This window comes from Achroia grisella, unplaced genomic scaffold (genome assembly GCF_030625045.1).
Source record: "Achroia grisella isolate CSIRO2021 unplaced genomic scaffold, CSIRO_AGI_Agris_v1 utg642, whole genome shotgun sequence".
Classification (NCBI taxonomy): Eukaryota; Metazoa; Arthropoda; class Insecta; order Lepidoptera; family Pyralidae; genus Achroia; species Achroia grisella.
Window position 1 is genome coordinate 5,438,045 of NW_026712979.1, and position 23,291 is coordinate 5,461,335.

General features: G+C 33.2%; 1 protein-coding gene across 1 annotated transcript in view; it reads right to left on the reverse strand.

The window, feature by feature from the left end:
* LOC131849390 (headcase protein) overlaps positions 1 to 22,055 on the reverse strand; it is a 71,607-nt gene extending 49,552 nt beyond the window's left edge. Inside the window, exon 1 of the mRNA XM_059199458.1 lies at positions 21,290 to 22,055. Coding sequence (XP_059055441.1) covers positions 21,290 to 21,879 — 590 coding nt within the window. The 5' untranslated portion in view covers positions 21,880 to 22,055. The remainder of the gene's footprint in view (positions 1 to 21,289) is intronic.
* Positions 22,056 to 23,291: the final 1,236 nt, after the last annotated feature.

Below are 23,291 nucleotides of genomic sequence, written 5' to 3' on the forward strand. Positions count from 1 at the left end.
AAAATGGATTATTAGTAATGCCAACTTATTACTCCATTGCTAGCAATGTACCAAGGTTGACCTCCACGCGGTTCCCATGGGAACCACAGTGATAAATTCGTGGTGAATTTGTCACGATTGGCCAACTGACCTGACCTCATGCTAAACCTATCATTCCCAACTGTTGGCCTGCTAGCGTAAACTGTTAGTGCATCATTCCATCATGATTAAAAAAATACCCAACACTAAAATAACAAACACTACATATTCTTTAAAAACTAATTTAAATACCTCTTTTTATCATCAATCATCGTTAAATACAATCAGCCGCATCAAAATGATAGGTATGCATACTTATGGTAAACTAGCTGTACCCGCGACTTCGTCCGCGTAAATAATGAAAAAATATTTAACACAATATAAGTCAAATAAATAAGTTTCATCGTTTTAGGTTAAAAAATGATAAAAAGTAAAAATAAATATTTAATCAATAGGCTCAAAAATAAGTTTCAAGCTTCTAGCTTCAAAAATGACGATTTTACATAAAAACTTGCATCCCCTATTTTATTTTACCCCCTTAAGGTTATTTTTTTTAAAACAATGAATGTCATATGTATTTATATTTAATCAACAGTCTCAACAATAAGATTCAAGCTTCTAGCTTCAAAAATGACGTGTTTACATAAAAACTTGCATCCCCTATTTTATTTTACCCCCTTAAGGGTAATTTTTTTACAAACAATGAATGTCATATGTATTTATATTTAATCAACAGCCTCAAAAATAAGTTTCAAGCTTCTAGCTTCAAAAATGACGATTTTACATAAAAACTTGCATCCCCTATTTTATTTTACCCCCTTAAGGGTAATTTTTTACAAACATTGAATGTCATTTTTATTTATATTTAATCAACAGTCTCAAAAATAAGTTTCAAGCTTCTAGCTTCAAAAATGACGATTCTTCCATACAATCTTTCATCCCCCCTTTTAACCCCTTACAACCCTTTTTTCGCATTAAAAAGTAGCCTATGTCCGTTCTCAGGGTCTAGACTATCTGTATACCAAATTTCATTCAAATCGGTTCAGTAGTTTTGGCGTGAAAGCGAGACAGACAGACAGAGTTACTTTCATATTTATAATATTAGTTTTTGTCGCAGCACAAAAATATATTTTTATCGTTTCCGTACAAATAATAATTTTACAGTATTAATCTACAAACCAACATTTTGTTTCTTACAATCAGCTAAATAATTTAAATAGTTCCATAATATATGGTACAATGAAAAGGTCATTTATTTTATAAAAGAGACAGTTAGTTTTTATTTTAGTGAAAAATAAGAAAATTCTATTTGGATACAACAACCATATATTTATTAATACCTATACTTTATTAATTTTGCGTTAATGCTTTTTAAATAAACACCCACACATTATTTCTGTATAACCTACAAAAATGGGTAAATAATTTAATTTCGGATAGTGCCACACCACAACATTCTTTAAAAAATGTAAATAATAAAATGTGAAGAAATTGTGATTGTTATTAAGTTTTTTTTTTAAGTTTGTCAGAACAGGGAAACAACATTTGACATTTATTATTATTTAACATTGGACATTGACTTTAATTTTTGTAATTTATATTGTAAAACTTTAAGTTGGGCTAAACTGGGCTTGTATCCAGAGCCGTAAAATAAATTAATAAAAAAAATCGCCAAATTTGTCTCGCAATCGGCCAATTTCAGTTTTAAATAAAAAACACATACACACGATATACGATTTTATCATAAAAAAGTGTCAAAAAACAATATTTTCACTAAACGTCAACGTCATGTTTCCGGCAAGATCTTTCGTTTTACATTATGTTATCTGTGGTTTTGTTCTCTGTGATGGATACCTTATTGGCGCAAACGCACGCGATGTGTTGATTGGTTGTTAGCTAGTGAAATGAAAAGATGGCGAATGGCGCAAACGCACGCGATGTGTTGATTGGTTGTTAGCTAGTGAAATGGAAAGATGACGAATAAGGATTCAACCGCATAAAGATAACCTTGTATTTCCATTTTGAACCCCTTACAACCCTTTTTACGCATTAAAAAGTAGCCTATGTCCTTCCTCTGTGTCTAGACTATCTGCGTACTAAATTTCATTTAAATCGGTTCAGTAGTTTTGGCGTGAAAGCGAGACAGACAGACAGACAGACAGACAGAGTTACTTTCGCATTTATAATATTAGTAAGGATAGATATGATTTTGCGCATTCCAGTGCATTGAAGTACACCGAAATACCAGACTGGAGTGGTATCTGTAAGACATCACATTTAAATAAAGGTGACACAGAATATAATGGTAATGGGCGCTATTTGTCAATGTCCAATTCACATCAACTTATCTGCATATTCATTTGATGAAACACTTTCACAAGACGTCACGCAATCCATCAAAGTGAACATGATAATTTCATCTGAATAATCACCCGTTCATGCTGTTGGGCGATAAAATATTTCACACTAATAACATGTATTTTAGAATATTGGAACATTATTCATTATTTTTCAAACTGTAGTACTACCATCGTACATGCGTATACACCTGAGTACTTTATTCATTATGTATATAAAACCCTATTTTTTATCAGACATTGGTGGAACTAATAATATGTCAATAAGTAATAATACCACTAGAAGCTACTCTTTAAGAGGAAACTGTTATACATAATGTATAACAAACAAGTCAACAAAACTCAAAATAATAAAAATAAAAAATAATTGTAATTGCATTAAAAAATTAATTCTAATAATTCTTTACGACTTTAAACAAAATGTTCAATCAGGACACAATTAGTGAAACCACGAGAGTTAAATATCGAATCATGTATAATATAAAAATAAATAAAATTTAGAACCCTCCCCGTTTTGTAATTATTTAAAAAACGAGCGTCTTAATAAATACAAATATAATAAAGTTGTTTTGGTACTAAAAACATGAAATTACAACGTGAGGTATATCGTAAAATCTGAACGTTACATCCTAATTGCGCGACGCCCGTGCGGGAGAACTTTTATACAACATTAGCATAAACTACGACTAAACATACATATCTATTTCGATCTGCATAGCTTTTAGCGCGATACTGTGACATTTTATGGACACGACATCTTATATTGTAACTTGTAGCTACTATATAAAAAAGCTACACGATCTGCGCCAAAAAAATTTAAAGGCGGAGTAGGTACTTCGACAGTGATTTGTTTTTTTATATCGATAATGTTTGTCTTATAGCAAGTAGGGGCGGGGAGGAGGTTATTGTTAGTAGTAGTGATAGAGTATTTGAGGCACATTACTAGTAATGTCCTCGACCTCGACGCGGTCTCCCCTGGACACTATTGTGGTCTTTACTGGTGAAAATGCCACGTTATGCTAACTGATCTTATCTTCACTCATAGACCGTTATCACAGGCAGACCTTATACCATGGATGAAAGTATATATTTTAAGTTATATATATTTAATATATCTGCAATATTTTGTTTAAGTATCAACATGGTTTATAATTACAGACTATGCTGGTATATTTATTTTAATTACTAACTTAACAATGGGTACCAGAATGCAGTCGTTATTTATTCCGTAAAATAATTACATTTTAAATTTATTTAAATAAATTGAATTGCATTTACAGCATTTCCCAATAGGACTCAAATTCCAATGTACTACTTAGTATGTAATCAGAATTAATGGTCATGACGAAAGTTCAAGGTCGGAATTTGTATAATTGTATATTGTATATTACATACCGTGAAAAAATAGTAATATTAATATATTATTTATAAAAATTATCGTGAAAATATGTAAATTGTATTTAATAGAATTTAGATTACAATAGTGTTAAAATATTTTTTTAAACATTCTTTGTAAATAAGAATAACAATACGAAAGCGAGATCTTTTTGGTGCTCCTACTCGCTTTTTATTATCTACTATTGACTAATTATTAAAGTACATTATTCAAATTACTTAAATATTTTTTTTATAGTATTATTCAAGCATATATTTTTTTCTTAGATGTCACATAGTGCACCCGGAGAGATGAATAACAGTTTGAACCAACTGTCTATAGAAAATTAATGATAACTATACCTACATGATCAAGTTTATTGGTCAAGTTTATAGCGCGTTGGCTATGGGCCACCGTCAAGTACATTGTTAGGCACAGCCAAGATTACTGGGTGTCTTTTTAAGTAACATGCAAACTGCTATACCATAAAGACGAAATCTCTGCAACCATTGGAAGTATAACTGCTAATCCGCTTGGCGACTGAATCCGTCATGTATGATATTAATGTTTATTTTGTATTAAGTTGTTTGTGTTAAACAAGTAGGATTTTTTAACAAATGACGTATATGGTATAAGCTATGCAGTTCATACATTTAGGATGCTGCCTAATCCTAACATACCTTACAAGAATTAGCTTACCACATCACGATAAGTACAGCGTCAATCATTTTAATTCACTTGGGCCCGGATAGCGATTAGTTTATATATAAGATTAATCATACATAAGCCTGCACGTTGAAAAACATGCCAAAGGCAGTTAAATTTAGATTATATCTTTTCTATCAATCATGTAAATGATGTATGCATAATTGGCAGTAGTTGTAGTTGATAAGTTGTTCTATCCATTCCGATATTATCATCTAGGCGCCGTTTAACACCTCCGGTCAATATTAAGATAGATAGATAGAGATAATATTTAGATAGATACGAAAATTGCTTCAAATTTTGACTGGGGTTCATAACGGGGGTATAGTAATGGGAAACTTGTGGCGTGTCATAACTTGTCATTATCATACCACGCAAACCGCGTAGATTTATAGTTAATTGCAGATGCATTTATTATAATAGGCTATCGTTTACTAGGAATCATGACCATGATGGTTTCCAGAGGGAAACGGGTGGAGGTCGACCTAACATGGTCCTAGAAGTGAGGTCACTAGTCCCCATTACTAACAATCCCCTCGTATGATTTATTAAAAACCATTTCTACTAAACTCAATGCACTATGTATGTACTGGTTTAGGATAGAAAGCAGGACTACAATGTAACAGCTATAGTGAACAAGTAACAAGTACGTAACAGTTTAGTAGGTAATAACACAAATAATAAACAACAACGTATTCATTGAGGATGGTAAGTTTACAAATAAAGTATTTATTTTATTACCTGTTAAAGCACTGCGAATATGACTCGGATGCTCGGTAAGTACCTTACGTAACTAACGAGCGTACACGATGCATGGTAGTGCAAAAGATAAGTTCTTTTTCTAGAACTGGAAATTTATATTACATTTTATGCTCCCAGTTTTAATACAATGCAACTGTATTAAAACTGGGACTAGTATTTATTTTGTTAAACTACAAATAACATTGGTAATCTGTATTCACCAAATTATGTATTTGTAAATTCTACTAGATATCATTTATGAAGACGTTTCGATTAAATCTATTTTCTGAAATATATATAAAAATACAATCAAATTAACACCTTTAATTCCTGAAATTGGTATAAAAGTTATAGTTATAAATGGCAAAGTAATTGTTGGTAATGAAAATAAACAATAAACTTATAATTTCAATGAAATGCATAATGTAATATATTTGCAACACAACGCAACAACTGCTATGGTATCAAGTTAACAAATCGACGCAACTATAAATCTGCTGTGGACGTCATTCTCAGACTACTACATACAGCAATTTCAAGAGATATTTATATACATGCGATCAGTGTATGCACTTGCATACACTGATCGCATAGTCTTGGGAAATACAACAATCGGTTTGGGAAATTCACAATTTTAGCGTTATTGCTATATACCTATAAAGGAAATATGCTTTGTCGCCTAATTTAGTAGATTTTTAAATTATGATAAAAATGGAATATATAATTGTAGAAAAAAAATAACAAAAATACTGGTCCAGGGCCGTATTTATGGTGAGTACTGGTAATCCAATAGTATAAGGGATTGTAACAGCAAAAAAAAATAGAGAAAATAATGTAGAGGTAAACATAGATAGATACCCTTTGCTTCCCTTTGACTAGCCTGAATGAAGCTTGGTGTAAGTAAAACAATTTAGCAACGATGAAATAAAAAGAGTTAAAGACAATATTTATTCCTTAAATTTACTTTACTCGTCGACCAACGACGTTAATATATCTCACAATCTAAATTACCATAATTGAAGTAGGAATTTATATAACCACAGAAACGGGGAAAATAAAGCATTTCGTTGGGAGTGAGAAGTCAGCACGGACTCATAAAGCAAGCTTCAGCTGATGAAATATTACCGTCATACAAGACCCCCGAGAATACTTCCAGCCCGGTACTACGAGAAATTTAAACTGCACAATATTAACGCAAACGAGCATAATTAAAATTTATTTCAAACAATTCCAGTTTCTGCACCTACAGTGTGTAGCTTGTAGATTTGACCTTTGATTATAGGGACAATGATCGTGTTCTCTCCAGCTCATTGAACTACTGAACTTTGCTTACGGCTGCCGATTGCTACACTGCGCTCACATTCTCGCAGTAATGACATCCATTCTCTTCTATATGTCAATTATCATTTTTGATTTAGTACAATATTTGAATACAATGATTTAGGCAGCGGCTTCCGAGAGTAATAATGATTAACCATTCCAGAACTTTCACAATAGCATAAGCTTTGTTAATCAAATGAAACGGCAGAAACAATAACGTTATAAAACGATTGTATTAGCGACTAAGGAAAATCATATGCAAGTCTCCAGAAAAGGATGAAGGAGGTCAACAACGAAGAATTGGCGACGATACAGCACAGCAACATCGAGCGATGGTTTTATATTTATCCAGAACGTAAAGCTTCGTTTACAAATTTAATTGCATCGACGATCGCCCGCCGCGAGCCATAAATAGCTACGCGCGTCCCTGAACCTATCCGAACTTTCTCTTGCTCACTGCATGCTGCAGTGTACACGTTAAGAAAATATTTGTTAGTTTAAAATAGGGTGCATGCAGATTCACACTTGGCTGCATTGAACCTTGTGCGACCAAGCAAAAGTAACGCATTCGCTGGAACAGAGAGCTTATTCTGCAGTCACTCGTCGAATATTTGTTTTACGATTACTAGTCAAAAAGTTACTGCAACTGCCAATTTATTTTACAACGTTATAGATAATACTGACTTAACAACTATTACATATTACAGCAATGGTCAATCCCGTCTGGCAAACACAGAACTTCCAAGAGTAATTTCGAGAATTAATGGCTAAATTATGCATAGTCCGCTCTAAATTGTCGCTGCTCCACCGCTCGACTGTGTAATGAACTTAACTGCAATGCTGACCATGTACGAGTGCCGCTCATAAAATAAAACCTTTAATAAAATCTTTATGGAATTGAAAGCGAGATTGGAAAGCGACTTTAGCAACAACTAAGAAAGAGATATCGATATTATTATCATTGTTTAGAAATCTTAATGGACATAAAAAGACAAGTGTTAATAAGATTGTAAGTGATTAATGTACTGAGTCTACAAATTGTATTGTAGGGTTGCATTGATCATTGAGTCAGGCGTGTCGCGTGGAGCAGACCGAGAAGGGGAGAATGTGAGCCTGTGTTGTCACTAGACACATTGCTTCGTGCCCACACGCTCACTTACCACACAATGCGTACAATGCAACACGTAAATACATCTTCACTCGACTGTAGTATGCATAATCACGTAAATTTGCAAGGAAAATGTCGAGACAACACTTTTTACTCTTTGATTAATATAAAAACGTAGTATTGTTTTGGATAAGTTTGGATCATAGTTAGAACCCGAAATTTCATTGCAGGTCGGATTACAATGGGTGGATGAGTGCATAGAATATTTATCGATATGGACACAGAAGGGGTTCGGTAGAGTTTTGTTTGGATGCAATTTATGCAGGCATGCGCCGTTGCGTCTATCACGCCCTAAAAACAACGTTAACGAGGCGTGCTGGCCACTGCCGATGGCATGGGAACGGAAACACGCCTTTAGCCACGGGAAACTCAGACAGACCTCAGACGATTATAATTATAAAGAACGTAACCTGGTAGTTATATACTGTACTATACAAATGCCAACAAAAGAATTACTATTAACATATGACAATAATAATTATCGAACGTAAACATTACAATAAAATGTCTTATAGCAATGGTATCTATCGATTGTGATATATCTTGGATATTAAGATACCTATACGACATTGCTAACATATTAAAATAAGGATAAGATTAATTGATGATCTTATTTTTTTATTTTTATTGGAAAATATAACCTCATTTTTCTATAATATGGCTAAATATGTGGTGATTATGCTTGTCCTTGAATAGTAAAATTCAGGCATTGATAATAAAACTGACACTCGAACCGAACAGTGTGTTTATAAAAATAGATATGACCTATCGCAATGCTGCGAACATAGCAAGCAATCAAGATTAGTAAATTTTAGAAGCAAATACCCTTTAGAGGCCTCCCCTTCTAACGTAGTTTATTTCACGCACTACTGACAGCAAATGAATCACTCACTACAGTAGTCGACGCCCAGACTTCATCGATATTAGGCTCTACTATAACAAAGATTATTTAATACCACTTATTTGCGATAAAATGTAGCTCTATAAGTTGAGTCAAGGTTATGTTACACAAATTGTGTTTTGTCAAAATAAGTAGGTATTTAGCAAAAAACTGGTTTCAAGAACAGATTTACGAAATACGCAATAGAATAATCTAAGTAAAATACTTTAATTTTTAAATTAAAATATTTTTTTTTTATTATGAACCCTTAAAGTTTACTTATTTCTGATAAGCACTAAACAGTCAATAATTATATAAATCAAATAAAATTACGTCATAGACACCTCTACGCAATAATATGCCAGTTATTATGTTGAATACAACATATAATATGTATAACTTATACGTATACAGTGCGGGGCCATAACATAATACTTGTGCTGGCCCGGTGGGCTCGTCTCAAGGCCACTCCGAACGTGATCAGACTGCTTTTTTCGCACAACAAAAACTGCGAATCAACTAATAACTTCCCGTAAAAATTAATCATAGGATAAAAATTTACTAGGCATTTTTAAGTTGTAAGAACTATCGAACCGACCGAATGAATGTAACACATAAAATCGTGCTTAATTTAAAGGCGTTGCGTATTTTCTAACAAAACAGTACATTAATTAGTTCCAGGTTACAAGGGTTATCTTAGCGAGTTGCACAGGAATTGTGTTATTATTTTATTTCTAGCGAGGCCAACGATTAACACAGGAACACGCCGATAAATTAAGTGTTTGTTTAGTACGTTAGGTACATGGAAACTCAGACCAGTGCCTAGAATAGACTCGTACCAGAGGACAACTTTTACAAAAGATTATTTCTAGCGCCATCGCGAAAGTACTGAGGACCAATTATAATCATAACTTTCTGCTTTCATTATTTATTTGTCTAGTAGGTATTAAAAATACTAATTATGGGATAAAATATTCAAGTGTTACATAGTTTGTGTTAAATCGAATATTTATTTCTATTTAAATACATTGGGTGTAACCACAAATTGTCAAACAGGAGTAAATATAAATAAAAGTATCGTTCACATAAACTTATGTACCTGCGTAGAACGTTAATATCACGAGAATCAAACAAGCAGAAAATATAGTTTGACCACAGAATAAGTAAAAATTGCGTGCGTGATTAACAACACTAGTGTAGTGGTAATGACATGACAAACAAATTCTATTAATACTACAACTTGCAGTAGGTACGTAGTTAGAAACATCCATAATTTATTTGCATCTATATCTCTTATGTAATGATGGTCAAGTTATTCCAATTAAGTTACATAATTATGTAACATACTCAACATTATAATTATAAATAAAATAATTACAATGACATACTACTCGATTCGCATTTAAATGTCAACGTTTATGTTCTTAACGTTATGTGGAATTGTCCTATTAAAAATATTACATTTATGGTAATTTCGTAATTACAACATTAAGTAAGTAATTCGTCTATGTCTTCGAACAAACAGCCTAACATACAAATATATTCTATAGCCTTAGAAAGTAGGAAATCAAATTACTTATTAGTTACAACTTGGCCCTAGAAACTACACAGCCGCGCAAAGGTATCAAGTTTACGTATTTTTTATTTTAATCTAATATTTCAAAACTAGTAGTTAATTATAGTTTACCGACTTGTAGAAAATCTAAAATAAGTATAATAACAATAAAAACTATAACTACCTACTTAAAAATTACATATTGGTATCATTTATTTTTTAGTCGTGGTAAAAAAATTACCAGGTAATTTTTTTATGAATTTTATTAACAAAGCAAATATTTCGTATCATTAGTTAGTAGTTTTTATAATCCTGACTAACTAATGTTAGAAATATAAATATGAGTTAGTTTATTTCATCGTTAGTCTTGTCTCTACGGCTTAACCAAAGATAATATTCATCATTTACGTAGTGTTTGGGATGGAGAAAGATAATGGTCGAGAACGTAGTCGATGTCGCAGGCTGAACTAGTAAAAAATAAAATGTGATTTCGAGAACATTATATGCACTACAACACTTGTAAGTATAGGACCAATTCTTTTATGAATTCATACCCGATAGCCTAATGTGACTGTATACAATGAGTGAACGACAGCGCGATGCGGGCGTAGAATGCAAATAGCCTTATTTTAAATAGTAATTTCCTTTATCCAATTCTTTAACACGTACGTTTAATCCTATATTGATAAAAATAAAATGTCATTTGAAGCAAAGAGTTATATATAAATACGATCCCACGGCATTTGTCGCATGAATAAATTATGCCAAATTATATTATAGTATCTATTTGATCAAAACTCATTCGAATTCGTTACATTAACATATTTACAACTAATTCCTAAGATCCTAGTAATACCGGATGGGTAATATGATATAGATAAGCTAGATAATAAATTGATAACATCTATCCCGTAACACGCTTGGTATAATAACAGAGCGCAATTACATAAATTTCACGACTATTCGATTCCTTGGTTATTTGCATGTGATTAAGTACAGCATCATTCATATTCTACTCCAATAATAATCTAGTCACTGCTCTACTTCATGATTATGGTTGCCTAGTAGATAACACCAATTGAGGTGACATGTCTAAATTTTATATCATAAAATAAATAATTATATATTATAATTTATTTTAATTACTTTACTTGAAATGACACAAGAAGTTTTAGGAATCGGTTAGTGGTTTTATAATTTTTTTAACTTAAAAAAATATATATCTTGATATGTAAGTATGAAACATCCTATTTGTTTGAATTTGACACAATGACTGATTATACAAGTCCCGTGTATGGTGGAGCATTCGAATAGCTTCATTAGTTACATTTGTAACAATACAAATATCAAATGGATTTATGATTCATTCAACTTATCATTTCGTACATAGACTTTATATGTTGTCAATAAAGGCATGTTATAACAAAACGTTAGAGTAATAAAACAAGTTATACTAATTTTATTTCAATTTAGTCATAAAAAACATATTATCGGCATGAAAATAATATATACAAATAACTCATTCCAATAACTGCCACAAAGAACTTGGCCGACTTTTTTATAATTTAATATTTATTACTTTGAGTTCTAAAAACGCGGATTTACATGAAACATCAGGTTTTTTTTTTGTAAAGTGTATTACGATTTGTGTAGAGCCTCGTTTTACACAATTATTATAATTTTAATAAATAATAATTATATCCCTGAACAATTCACACAGCGCCATCTAGTCCCAATGCAAGCAGAGCTTGTGTTATGTTTGTGTATGGCATATTCATGAATACAAATTTTTGTACCGTACAAGGAATGGAGCCTGCGACCATCGGAACTAAAGCTGTGTGCTAATCCGCTAAGACTATAATAATCAAATTAATGTTATAGTTGTTGTTATAAAATTTCCTGTCTTTCTCTTGCATATGCATGCAACAATATTATTATTATTTCCCATATTGTAGGATAAGTGAAGATATCCTTTTTTCTACCTCTACACTTCGACCTAGTTATTACAACCTTGGATTTAAATTTAAGATGAAATTCTGTCAGGACCCAAATGATCCTTGAGATTATTTCGGTTGTTTATAGGTCAAGTTAACGAGATTGGAAGACGTCACGATCCTCGCCCACTACATAATCAACTGGACAATATAAAATACCCAACGCACCTACACTGATTACTTGATTAGAACTAGCACGTGGCCGGCCACGGTTTTTGTACATACCTTCTTTATATATACATACCTACATGCATCATTATGTTATCACGTACAGTGCTAACTGCGTTTATCTCTAATGCTAATTATAATTGTTTTTATTCTAGTAGTGACCGGACCGGATATCTGTTCAGTTCTAGGGACGATATAGTATTTAATATCAATAGTTTGAGAGAATTTCATCTGTTGTCACATCATATAAAAACAATATTATTTACATATATACAAACTAATTAGTTCAAAACGGTTGAAAAAATATATAAGTAATGACGTTGCATTTTAAAAATTCCGAAAAAAATATTGAAATTATAGTGAACACATAAAATAATATACTTTATATAGATCTTCAGTTTTTAGCCACTCACAATATTTTCAACATAAATTTTACATGAAATTATAAATTTTTGAGACAGTATGATGCGATTTCTTTTTTCTGTGTAGGTGCTATAATGTATTTGTACACTATGAGAATAGCAATGAATCATATGGCTTAATATCAATAGTTCATAAACACTTGCATTACTCGTGCGCTGCTGGCCAGCTATATCTGGATCTTGACTTGAAGTGTCCAGTAATTTCACTGCCAACTCTCACCCTTCAAACCGGTTCGTAGCGTTCAATCAAGTTACTTAGTTGCAGAAGAGATTACAAACAGAGTTAAAATGTAATTAAAAATCATGTATTTATACCAAACTGGCTTTTTTAAACCTATGTTGGCTTATTCTATACCTACGTAACATGATGGAGATATTCAGTAGATCTTTATCGTAAAGGGGATATATGTAGCAGCAAATATAATTTAATCTGGTTTTCATCACAGTTGCACGTTACACACAACTGTTACTTAGCAACATGAATACTAATTTTAAATATGTTTACATTATACTTTTTATCCTAAAATAAATGTGCCAAATATGTCACGCGTGAATTATACAAATAAACCTTCCTTTTGAATCACTCTATCTGTTGCTGAAAACTGCATTAAAATCCGTTGCGTAATTTAAAATATACATGTGTAAGGCCTATGTCCAGCAGTGGACTGATATGGGCTGATGATGATGATGATGATGATGATGATGTGTAAGGGAAAAGAGCGGCGGCGACTTTGTTTTATACTATCAAATGATGTATTTTTACCATTGCACAATTAGTGATTATTTTGGGACTAACTGGCGTTGTGTGAATTGTCCTTGGTTATTATTATAATAAAAAAAATGTTTTTATTCTGTTTGTGAACTTATTATGTTGATATTGTATATTTATGCTATAACTAACAAGAATACACGGATTCTATTATTATCTTTATCATAAACGTGATAATTAAATGGTAATTTGCTTAGACTTCTCTAACCTATGCTAAGTATAGTTAAAACAAAAATCAATACTAGACTCTGCTCACAACGTTGTCTATGTCAAATACGGGTAAATAGTAGTCTATATTATTCTCCATTCTAAAGGTATGAATCCCATGTCTATATTACGTGAAATTTCTTGACGCCCTCGGTGGTCTAGCGGTTTAGCACACCGTTTTACTTCTGATGGTAGCGGGTTCGATTTCTCGCACGGTACAACCATTTGTATTCATGAATATGATTGTCTGGTTGTATAAAAATATCTATATATTTATATCAGTTGTCTAGTAGGTACTCAGGATACAAGTTCTGCCTTAAATTGGGACTAGATGGCGGCTGTGTGAATTAATCCGAGATATTATTATTGTTATTTGGATAAGGTGTAAAAACGCAACAAACAAACACCCTTTAACATTAGGATTGACGTATAGTTTCGTAGTACGATCCTAACTATACTATCACTACGTATGTATGTATACCTACGCTACTATATTGATGTGTTTATTAATAACATCGTATCTAAGCCCGTTAATGCATTTAATGTTCGCTTAGGTCAGAGAAGTCTAAGTAAAGAGCCATTCATTATCATCTTTACGGTATTAGATTTAATAATAGAATGTATATATATTGCTCTAGCCTACGACTACGTATGATTGAGATATAAATAAAGCCTTTTCTTTGTGATCTATCTTGAGGTTTAATCGTATTAAGATCTGTTTAGCCACTTATTATTAAAAAAGGTAGCAAACATATAAACTGACACACCATCAAATAATATTTCTAGCTATTGTGCTGAACTCGCCAAATTAAAAAAAAAAATTGTGGATTGAACTACAGCATGGATTTTTTTAAGAAGGATATATTAAAAGACGGCAACACGCACGTGACAGTCCTGGTGTTTCAAGCGTAAATAGGCTAAGGTTACCTTTTACCATTAGACGGACCGTATGTTAATTGCCATTATCTTAGTATAAAAAAAACTTATGTTCATCTGTGCTGTACGATCTAACTTAAGACTAAGATTAAAGTTCATTAAAATCTATATAGCAATTTATTCGTGACAAGACAACAAACAGACAAACAGAGACAGAAACATACACACTTAGCCTCTCCGATCGATGCCCCGTCCAATTCAAATAGGGATCGAAATTACAACGACCTGAGACGAGGTTTGAACCTATCGACGATCACAGACTAGTCTTATCCGTTAGGCGGCAGTTGACCTTCAGCCACTCCACAAGTCCTTCCGCGGAGTGCCATCTGCACTCGGCCCCCTATCGTCCGGTGAAGCTGCAAAGGCAGCTGCGGGCAGCATTAGTGTAGTCCAAAAAAGCACACTTCGCATTTATAATATTTGTAGGTACAAGATATTTACTTATCGTCTATTCATTCATTTTTTTAATTGTCATAAAATATTCAATTACACGCAATTTACATGTAAATGCAAATACATGACATGCGCATCGCTAATTGAGCCATACAAGGCGCGATTTATCTGTCCGATCAATTGAAACAATAATCGTAATGAATCATCGTAACATTTTTTTTATTTAATTAGAATGACCAAGCTAGCTACGTTTATGTTGGTCGCACGTTTATGACATGATCGAATAATTTTCAGGAGAAAGCGAGACTTGTAGGAGATTGATGTCACTTGTTTTTGTATTTACTATATATATTTTTTAATTTAGTGCAATGGCAAGCAATCTTCAAACATATTTTTTTAAATATAGTTAAGTATACGCGTATTACGTCAGATATTCGGCGCCGTAGTAGAAATCTAAAAAAGAATAATACGAATTTACACTACAATTACGGACCCCGCACCCGCACGATAAACCCATAGAATGCTTTTTATACTACTAGGGTAATGTAATGCGAAGAAGTTCGTCTCTACATATACAGAACCAGCTGTTATCCGCAATTTCGCCTGCTTTTGTTTTAATAAATATATATAGCCTATGTGATAGCCATCCCGTGTTAGAACGTATCTTCATGTCAAATTTCATTAGTACCTGTTCAGCCGTTTAGACAGACAGACACTTTTACATGTATTTCTAATATTATTCATTGCAGATAAATATATGTATGATATAACAAAATAATTGTGTAAAAGGGCAGATGTAGCAATTTTAGGAAAACGCACTCGTGGCCGGCTGTTGGCAGGAAACGGAAACCAGCTGTGCACCCAAGCGCATTTAATGCCACTGCCGAAATTGCATTTTTAGGGCTCCCGCCAAATTGGTTAGCCGGCTCGCGAATGCGCTTAAGTGGAATATAGCGCTTTTATTGCACAGTTATTTTTAACTCTTGTCCTGTAATAACGACTATCTTGTGGAGATATTGTAGGTACGCATAGTAATAAAATGTTTGCAGTTTTGTTATCGTTATTAATAAATAAGATAAGACATTAATTTGAAAAGCAACAGAAAAATATTATAAATAACAATTGCATTAAAGAAATAACACCTGTACTTAACAAAATTAAAGGTATGTATTTATATTTTCTGTAATTGGGAAATTATTTTTCTTTTTTGTCATGATTGGTAGGAAAATCAATTTCTAAGGATACTAACATATAGAAAACTTTTAATAATTGATATTACCTACACATTATAAAACAAATTCCTCAGACTTTGTATGAATGTTCGTGGTAATATCAAAAACTACGGAACGGATTTTCAGTGTAAATATCATTCATTCACAGTGACTTGTGAGAAAGGTTTAGATGTATAATTCTTGAAGAATTTGCGTCATTTTTTTTTTTATTTCTAAATTTGAGCGTAAATTCGTGTGACCGTAATCTCACTTGAAATACCCATGCAAAGTCGAGTCGGTGGCTCGGAAGCAATAATTTGGCTTCCTTTTAACAGTTGCATAAAAAGTGTAGTGTCAGTTGTTTTTAAACGAAATTGGCAGGTAATTGGATGCGTTGTTTTCACGGAAATGAACTCTGTATACTCCTCCGTATACACCTGTTTCTGATAAAATATGAACTAGCATATTATATTTTCTTTGTTAGTATGTTTTTGAATAATGTGAAAATTTTAAAATACAAAGATAATTTCAAAAGCGGTTTTTTTTATTATATTGATGGGGATATGAGTATATTTTTTGACTCTAAAGAAATAAATTATGATACCTTATACTTTATCAAAATTTAGAATATCGGTAAATTTTGACTGTATTAAGTACATTAGTTATAAATTCATTTTTTTAATATAAAATTACCAATTGTAATTAAAAAATGTATTTAAAATATTTTAATCAATATAGGTATTATTCAATAATTTAAACATCATATTCAATTAATGTACGGTACAAAAAAACGTAACGGTCAAATGAAGACACCATATAATTTAATTTATAGTCAGATACCTAAACAAACAAAACAAAGGACCGAGCGTGCGATACCGGATAATGAAATATTTATGGCGTAGCCCCAATCTAGATCAAATGAGTATTGTAGGTAAAAAAGTTTATGCCACTTTTCAAGGCTACAACGCAATAGTTCGCAAAAATCGTTTCGAAACAGGTAGCTACGGGTTTTTCCATATCACAGTTTATTTAAAATAATCTGGAAATAAATACTAGAAGAATATCACGTTATAAAAAAATAGGGTATATAAAACTACGCTGTGGAATTTAGATATAATTTGCCATTTACTAAGCTATTCAGCAATTATTTTGTTTTTTATTTTATAATAATAACGATCTAATACTTAACAAAATCGGAAAATTATAGTTTTAAGTGTTATTATTAGTGTATTAAGGTTTTACATAAGAACGCCTGGAAGAATTAGAATGAAATTTTCACAGAAAATGCCAGACATGGGTTCACATATAAGCTAAAGACATCTAAGTAAAATAAACCCCGTCGGGATGTAATAATTTCCTGTATTTTTACAATACACCACCTTCTATTTTTATAATCTATTTCTGTTAGTTGCTTAGTAGCTAAAACACAAGCTCTGCTCAGCGTGGAACTGGATTACGTTGTGTGAATTGTCCCGGGTAAAATTTTTATTAACATCACTTATTGTCTATTTAACAGACAAAATTTGGCAATAGAAAGTAATAATTCGTGGTAGAGATGTAGTCAACTGAAAATATCTAGTCTAAAAATAATTTTACTTCGGTAAACAACTTGTAATAATTATATTAATGTTACATTGGTAACAAGTCGTCCTTGGCCATTTTATCAGCCGTGAGACTTTTATAAATAAGATTATGTATGTGTTTAAATGCTTTACTGTCCAGAAAAATATTTACGACACGTGTAAAAGATAATTAATGCGTTAACTTATAGGAACAAACATCTAAATGAGATAAAATAATTACGACCGTTTTTTATGATGTTGATCATTGCAGCTCATATTCCACTATGGTTACCATTGTTACCATTTTTGATATCTAAGATTGTTCTAAAATGTCTGCGTGGTTACCTTAGTCTGACGTATTTCAGCCGTCAAGCGATTTGCTTTTTAAGCTGTATTTTGACATCTTAGTCGTCTTGAACGGCAACACTCGTGTTACATGATAATATGATGTCCGTAGTATTGTTCACGTATAGGCGACGGCTTACCATCAGGTGAGCCGTCAGCTTGTTTGTTATTCAAATTATATAAAAAAGTACACCAGCTCTTGCCGCGACTTGGTAAGCGTATTATTTAGAATAACAAAGGCTTGTTTTTTTTAAATACTAAATGTTAAAGAAAACATTGTTTTAACTGTTAGTAAAGTGGTGCACTCTTTTATACACACGTGTGTCTCTGAATAACAAGTGGAACCAGTTCCGTAAAATTATCATTGTATTATATTTGTCATAAGAAATAATTAAGATAGGTAAATTTAGATAAAATATTTTTTTTAGTTCATTCTGTAGGTATAAGCACTAAATACTTTACTTTGTTCTTAGTTAGGTTTCGGGTTTTTAAATGCTTACTTAATATCAATACCGGATAACATAATAAAAATGATAACTTTTCATAAGACTTCATACATTCCTTTACCGCTAGAAATCATGATATCTGTAAAGTTATTCATTTGTATAGATAACGTTTACTATTTTTATCACTTATTAACTGTTACTGGCGACTTCGACTGTTTGTTAGTATGTACGTTCTCTTGATACAGTCTATTTCCACGTCAAACATTACGATCCATTCACCCGTTTATTCATGAAAAGATACGAAAAGTCCACTTCCCAATTTTCAGGGTTAATCCATAAAAAAAATAGCAAACATTTGATAGAACAATCTTGTGAATAAGACTTTACGGCAATTAAAGAAATAAGTACTTTAATGCGCGTCAATAAAGTAGTTACTGCACTGACTCATTGCACTGAATAGCAATTTGTAATATAAACAACTTAAAACAAACGTATGGATTATGTGGGTATAAATTATTGTATGGGCATATACCTAGTGTTAATTTAAAAAACAACGCAAACTTATATAACCTGTGTTATTGTTATGTTGATAACGTAAGATGTTTTGTTTGAAAATTATTATCTTTTACTATCTATATCTGAGATCGTTTTATATTTTCGTGCACTCTCTTATCTGTTAGATGTACCTACATATACATTATATAATTTATATCTACATAACTTAGCAGCTACTTAGTTCCTACGCACCGAACATAATTGCGTTTGGTATATTGAATAAAGTAAGAAATTGTATTGTATATTTTTTTTATAATAGGTTTTTGAGAATTGTAATGTTTTAATATTCTGTGTCTGTGTATGTTTATTATATAAGTTCATTTTATATTAAATTTTATTGTAATTATAAGTGTAGTGTTTATAAGCCGCCGAATAAATAGTATTTCATTTCAATATAATTTCTGCCATGAATTTAAAATTTCTTCTCTGAATGGTAAACAAGCTGACGATCCATCTGATGGTATGGCAATGACGGTTGCCACTTACCATCAGATAATTTAGACGGCGGTCTATATACAAGAACAGCACTACGGACATCACATCATCATGTATTGCCATTGTGCTCCTTGTTTTTATCACAACCTTCAACCGAAACAGCTTGAAAAATAAGCTGCTTGGCGGCAGAAATAGAAGAAACAGACAAGTTTGTTTGTCCGCGGTTAAATACATGATAATGGAATGGTGATACCTACATCTATTGCTAATGTTGCCTATTATTAATAACTCAACTGTTACGATGATGATTCAGCGGAAGATAACAAGAGGACTATCAAATAAAGTAAATATAATATAAACACAAGCGCGCAGCCCCGGGCATTTGCTGTAAGGGTCGCCAATTTTTTAAATGAATCCATAAAACATTTTATTATAATATTGAAATAATTTAAATATTTTTAGTCATATTTGTGAAAGAATTATTTACTTAAATATGATAAGTATTTTTTTTTATTTTATCATTACAAAATGATAATAAAATCTTTCCATTTTGTTAATAACATTTTATTATTAATATGTACCACATAGTACTTAATTAACTTTAAGAGTTGGCACCGCGGCAGCATCCCGATGAGAATTTAACAAAATATGTAACAACTTGTAGCGGCCCTAAAAAAGAAAAGTTTGCCACAGTTTCGCAGGACACAAATCTTCAAAATTAATATATGTTGTACGCAAATATGCCGTGCTGAAAAAAAATGTTACACAGTTTCACACACAAATTAATCTGTTCCTTTTGTTTGATTGTTTCGCGAGCCTGAGTACCTGCTTATTAGACCATGTCATACAATTTGAATTTCGAATTTGAATTCAATAGAGAATAGACAACTAAGGCCAGAATAGCCTGCTTCTGAACGAAACCAGTTTCCTAGTTCTGATCACCAGTTGTAACTTGTTCCTCTACAATTATGTACGATGCGATATTAAACGACCAAACGCAACTACTATGTTGTTTTGAATTATTACCCCACTCGTTTGCAAGTAAGCTTTAATATTTTATCGTTGATATTAATAATTTTCTTAACGTTCTGGTGGTCGAAAGATAAATTATATTCAGATACAATATTAGATATCAAAGGTTTACCACATATAAAAATAAAAAAAGAAATTACCACAGTAACTGAAACAGCTCGTTTATATTTTTTTTTTTTTCACTCTTGTTCTTGTTCTTTTCTTTGGGGAATGTTAATAGGTTTCTTAACATAATATCAGTAGCCAGTAGTAAATTGCATCTTTTCCCCAATTTTACCTACCTATTTCACTCAACCTTCTTCAGTAACGTTAAGATATGGTAGATATTTATTCAATACACATACGAGTATACAGATTTTTTGTAATATCTACTATCAGTATGGTTTCAATTACAATATGTAGGTAGATTGATTAAAAAGCAATAATAATTCAAGTGGGATGCGACAGTGCATCCAATCAAGTCCCACGCGTTTTCTAGATGGGCATATTTATGGTGTATCAATTATGGTGCTTACTGCTCAATTTGCTGACCAGATAAACCTACATGGCAGGATGTAGCTATTGCATAACATTATTTAATCTTCTCACATTACATATACTTACCTACTATTTATAAGTTTCTATTATTTGTAAGTACCCAATGTTATTTAAATAATTTAAATAATAAAATATAAATAAAATTGTAAAATCCTTACCTGACCCTGTCAGACACGATCTCAGGTTTAGAGTTTCTCTTGGCCGGCGTCACAGCATGTCCAGGAGCGTGAGTGGGACTGGCAGACGGCTCCGAAGGAGCAGAAGGAGGTGAACAGGACCCCGAACTTGATAAACTGAATGCTCTGCTTCGCCCGTCGGCCACCGCCGGTGCTCGTCCAGATCTCGCCCTTCGGCGTCTCTTCTTGTCGTCTTCGGCCCTCACCATCGCTCCCGGTGGCGCCCAGTCAAGATCTTTCTTTAAATGCCCGCGCCCGCATCGACATCCGCACGCTTTGAACGCCAAATCATAACCCTTCTTCGTCCAAAGATTCTGATGTCGCTGTCTTTCAGACCAAGAGCGTGCCCGGCCACAGGATTTCAGATAGGCGAGCACGCCGGCTTCCCATTGCTCGAAGCACTCTCGGTGCATGTACCGGCCGGAGGCGCACGTGTCATTGTTGCATAGCACGCGGACTGCATCTTCGACGCGTACAGTCTCCCGGGGACGAAGGCATTCGCCGGGGACGCAGCACCCGCGGGTGTCGTCCGGCTCGCGTTCGCCGGTAGCGCCTTGCCGGCGCGGTGCCATTGCCAACGAAATCGAACGTGCGCGTAGAAATAGTGGAGCGCGTCACGCGAAACACATGCTTGCCGGAGCGCGCGCGGCCGACTAATAACCGCGAGTGAACGAAAGCGAAATTTCAAGAGCGCAGCGCGTCGCCGCGCCGCCGCCTCGCCACCCGCCTGCACGCGGGGCTGACCTTGCGGCGCGGCACGGGGTGCGGGCGCGCGGGGGTGCAGCGAGGGGCGGGGCGATGCGGCCGACACGCCGGCGGTGGGGAGAAAGTGCCTAGCAAATTTTCACTTTCGCGCAGCACGGGCTCGGTAGCGAGAAGTTGCAACCAACCTACCGACCAAGGAACCAACAACCACCAACCAATGGTTGCTACCGGAAATGTGGACATAGAAATGCTTTGTTGTAGTCATACATTTTAAATTCTTTAATATCAAACAAAACACACTTTAATATGTGTGATGATGATAGATAGTACTGTTTGTTACTTTTGTAATACTTAATATTATTAACTACCACATATTTCTTTCTTTTATCAATAGATATTACTCAATTATACTATAAAGATTGTTTATCTTATGAGGCAGATATCTTTATTATTTTATTAGGTACTCCACCAATCTAACAAATGAAAAGTATATTATCTACCTAGGTAGATTTCGGATGCTTTTAAGTTTATTATTGTTTTTCTTGGTTAATATTATTACATTCTAATGTTCCTGTTGTTGTATGTAACTAATTAACAATAAAACCATGTATTAGTATGTAACTAATTAAATTAAAATAAATTGTCAACTCACTTGGTCGTAAATTGGATCCAATTTTACCGGTTTTCGAATCTCAAGTAATGAAACGCAAATGTAAGTTATATTCCATAACCGCACTTTTTGCCATTTTTTATTTTCAAATTTCGAACTGACGTCGCGCGTCGCTAGCCAGTACGCACCGCGGTCGATAAAAAAAAGTAAAACGGCGGAAAAGCAACAGTGTGCATCACAGTTTTATGGTTGTATTTATATAAAATCAAGTGTGTTGTAAAACGTCGTACGATATACGTGCGTATTTAACACACTCGGCTCTATTACGCCCTCGTCTACGGCTCGGGATGAAATTCGGCCTTGTGTGTTCTACGTACCATCATAAAACACATAGCTATCGTGATATACCTATCTACTATAAAATACATATTTGTTTTATTGTCATTCATTAGGCAGGTCTTTATACATTAGGCGTTATATTGGATCATTTGTAGAGGTAGCTTGTCCCTGATTTCGCTACAGATGAGGCGAACTAGTAAGCGGCCCAGGGCACTTCCCGTTGTTGTCTCTGATTTTAGTGGCGTGTCTAGGCCGTTTTGGCATGAACGTAAATTTAATAATTTAACATAATTTTTCACTCGCAAATAGATATAAGTACCTATGTATGTT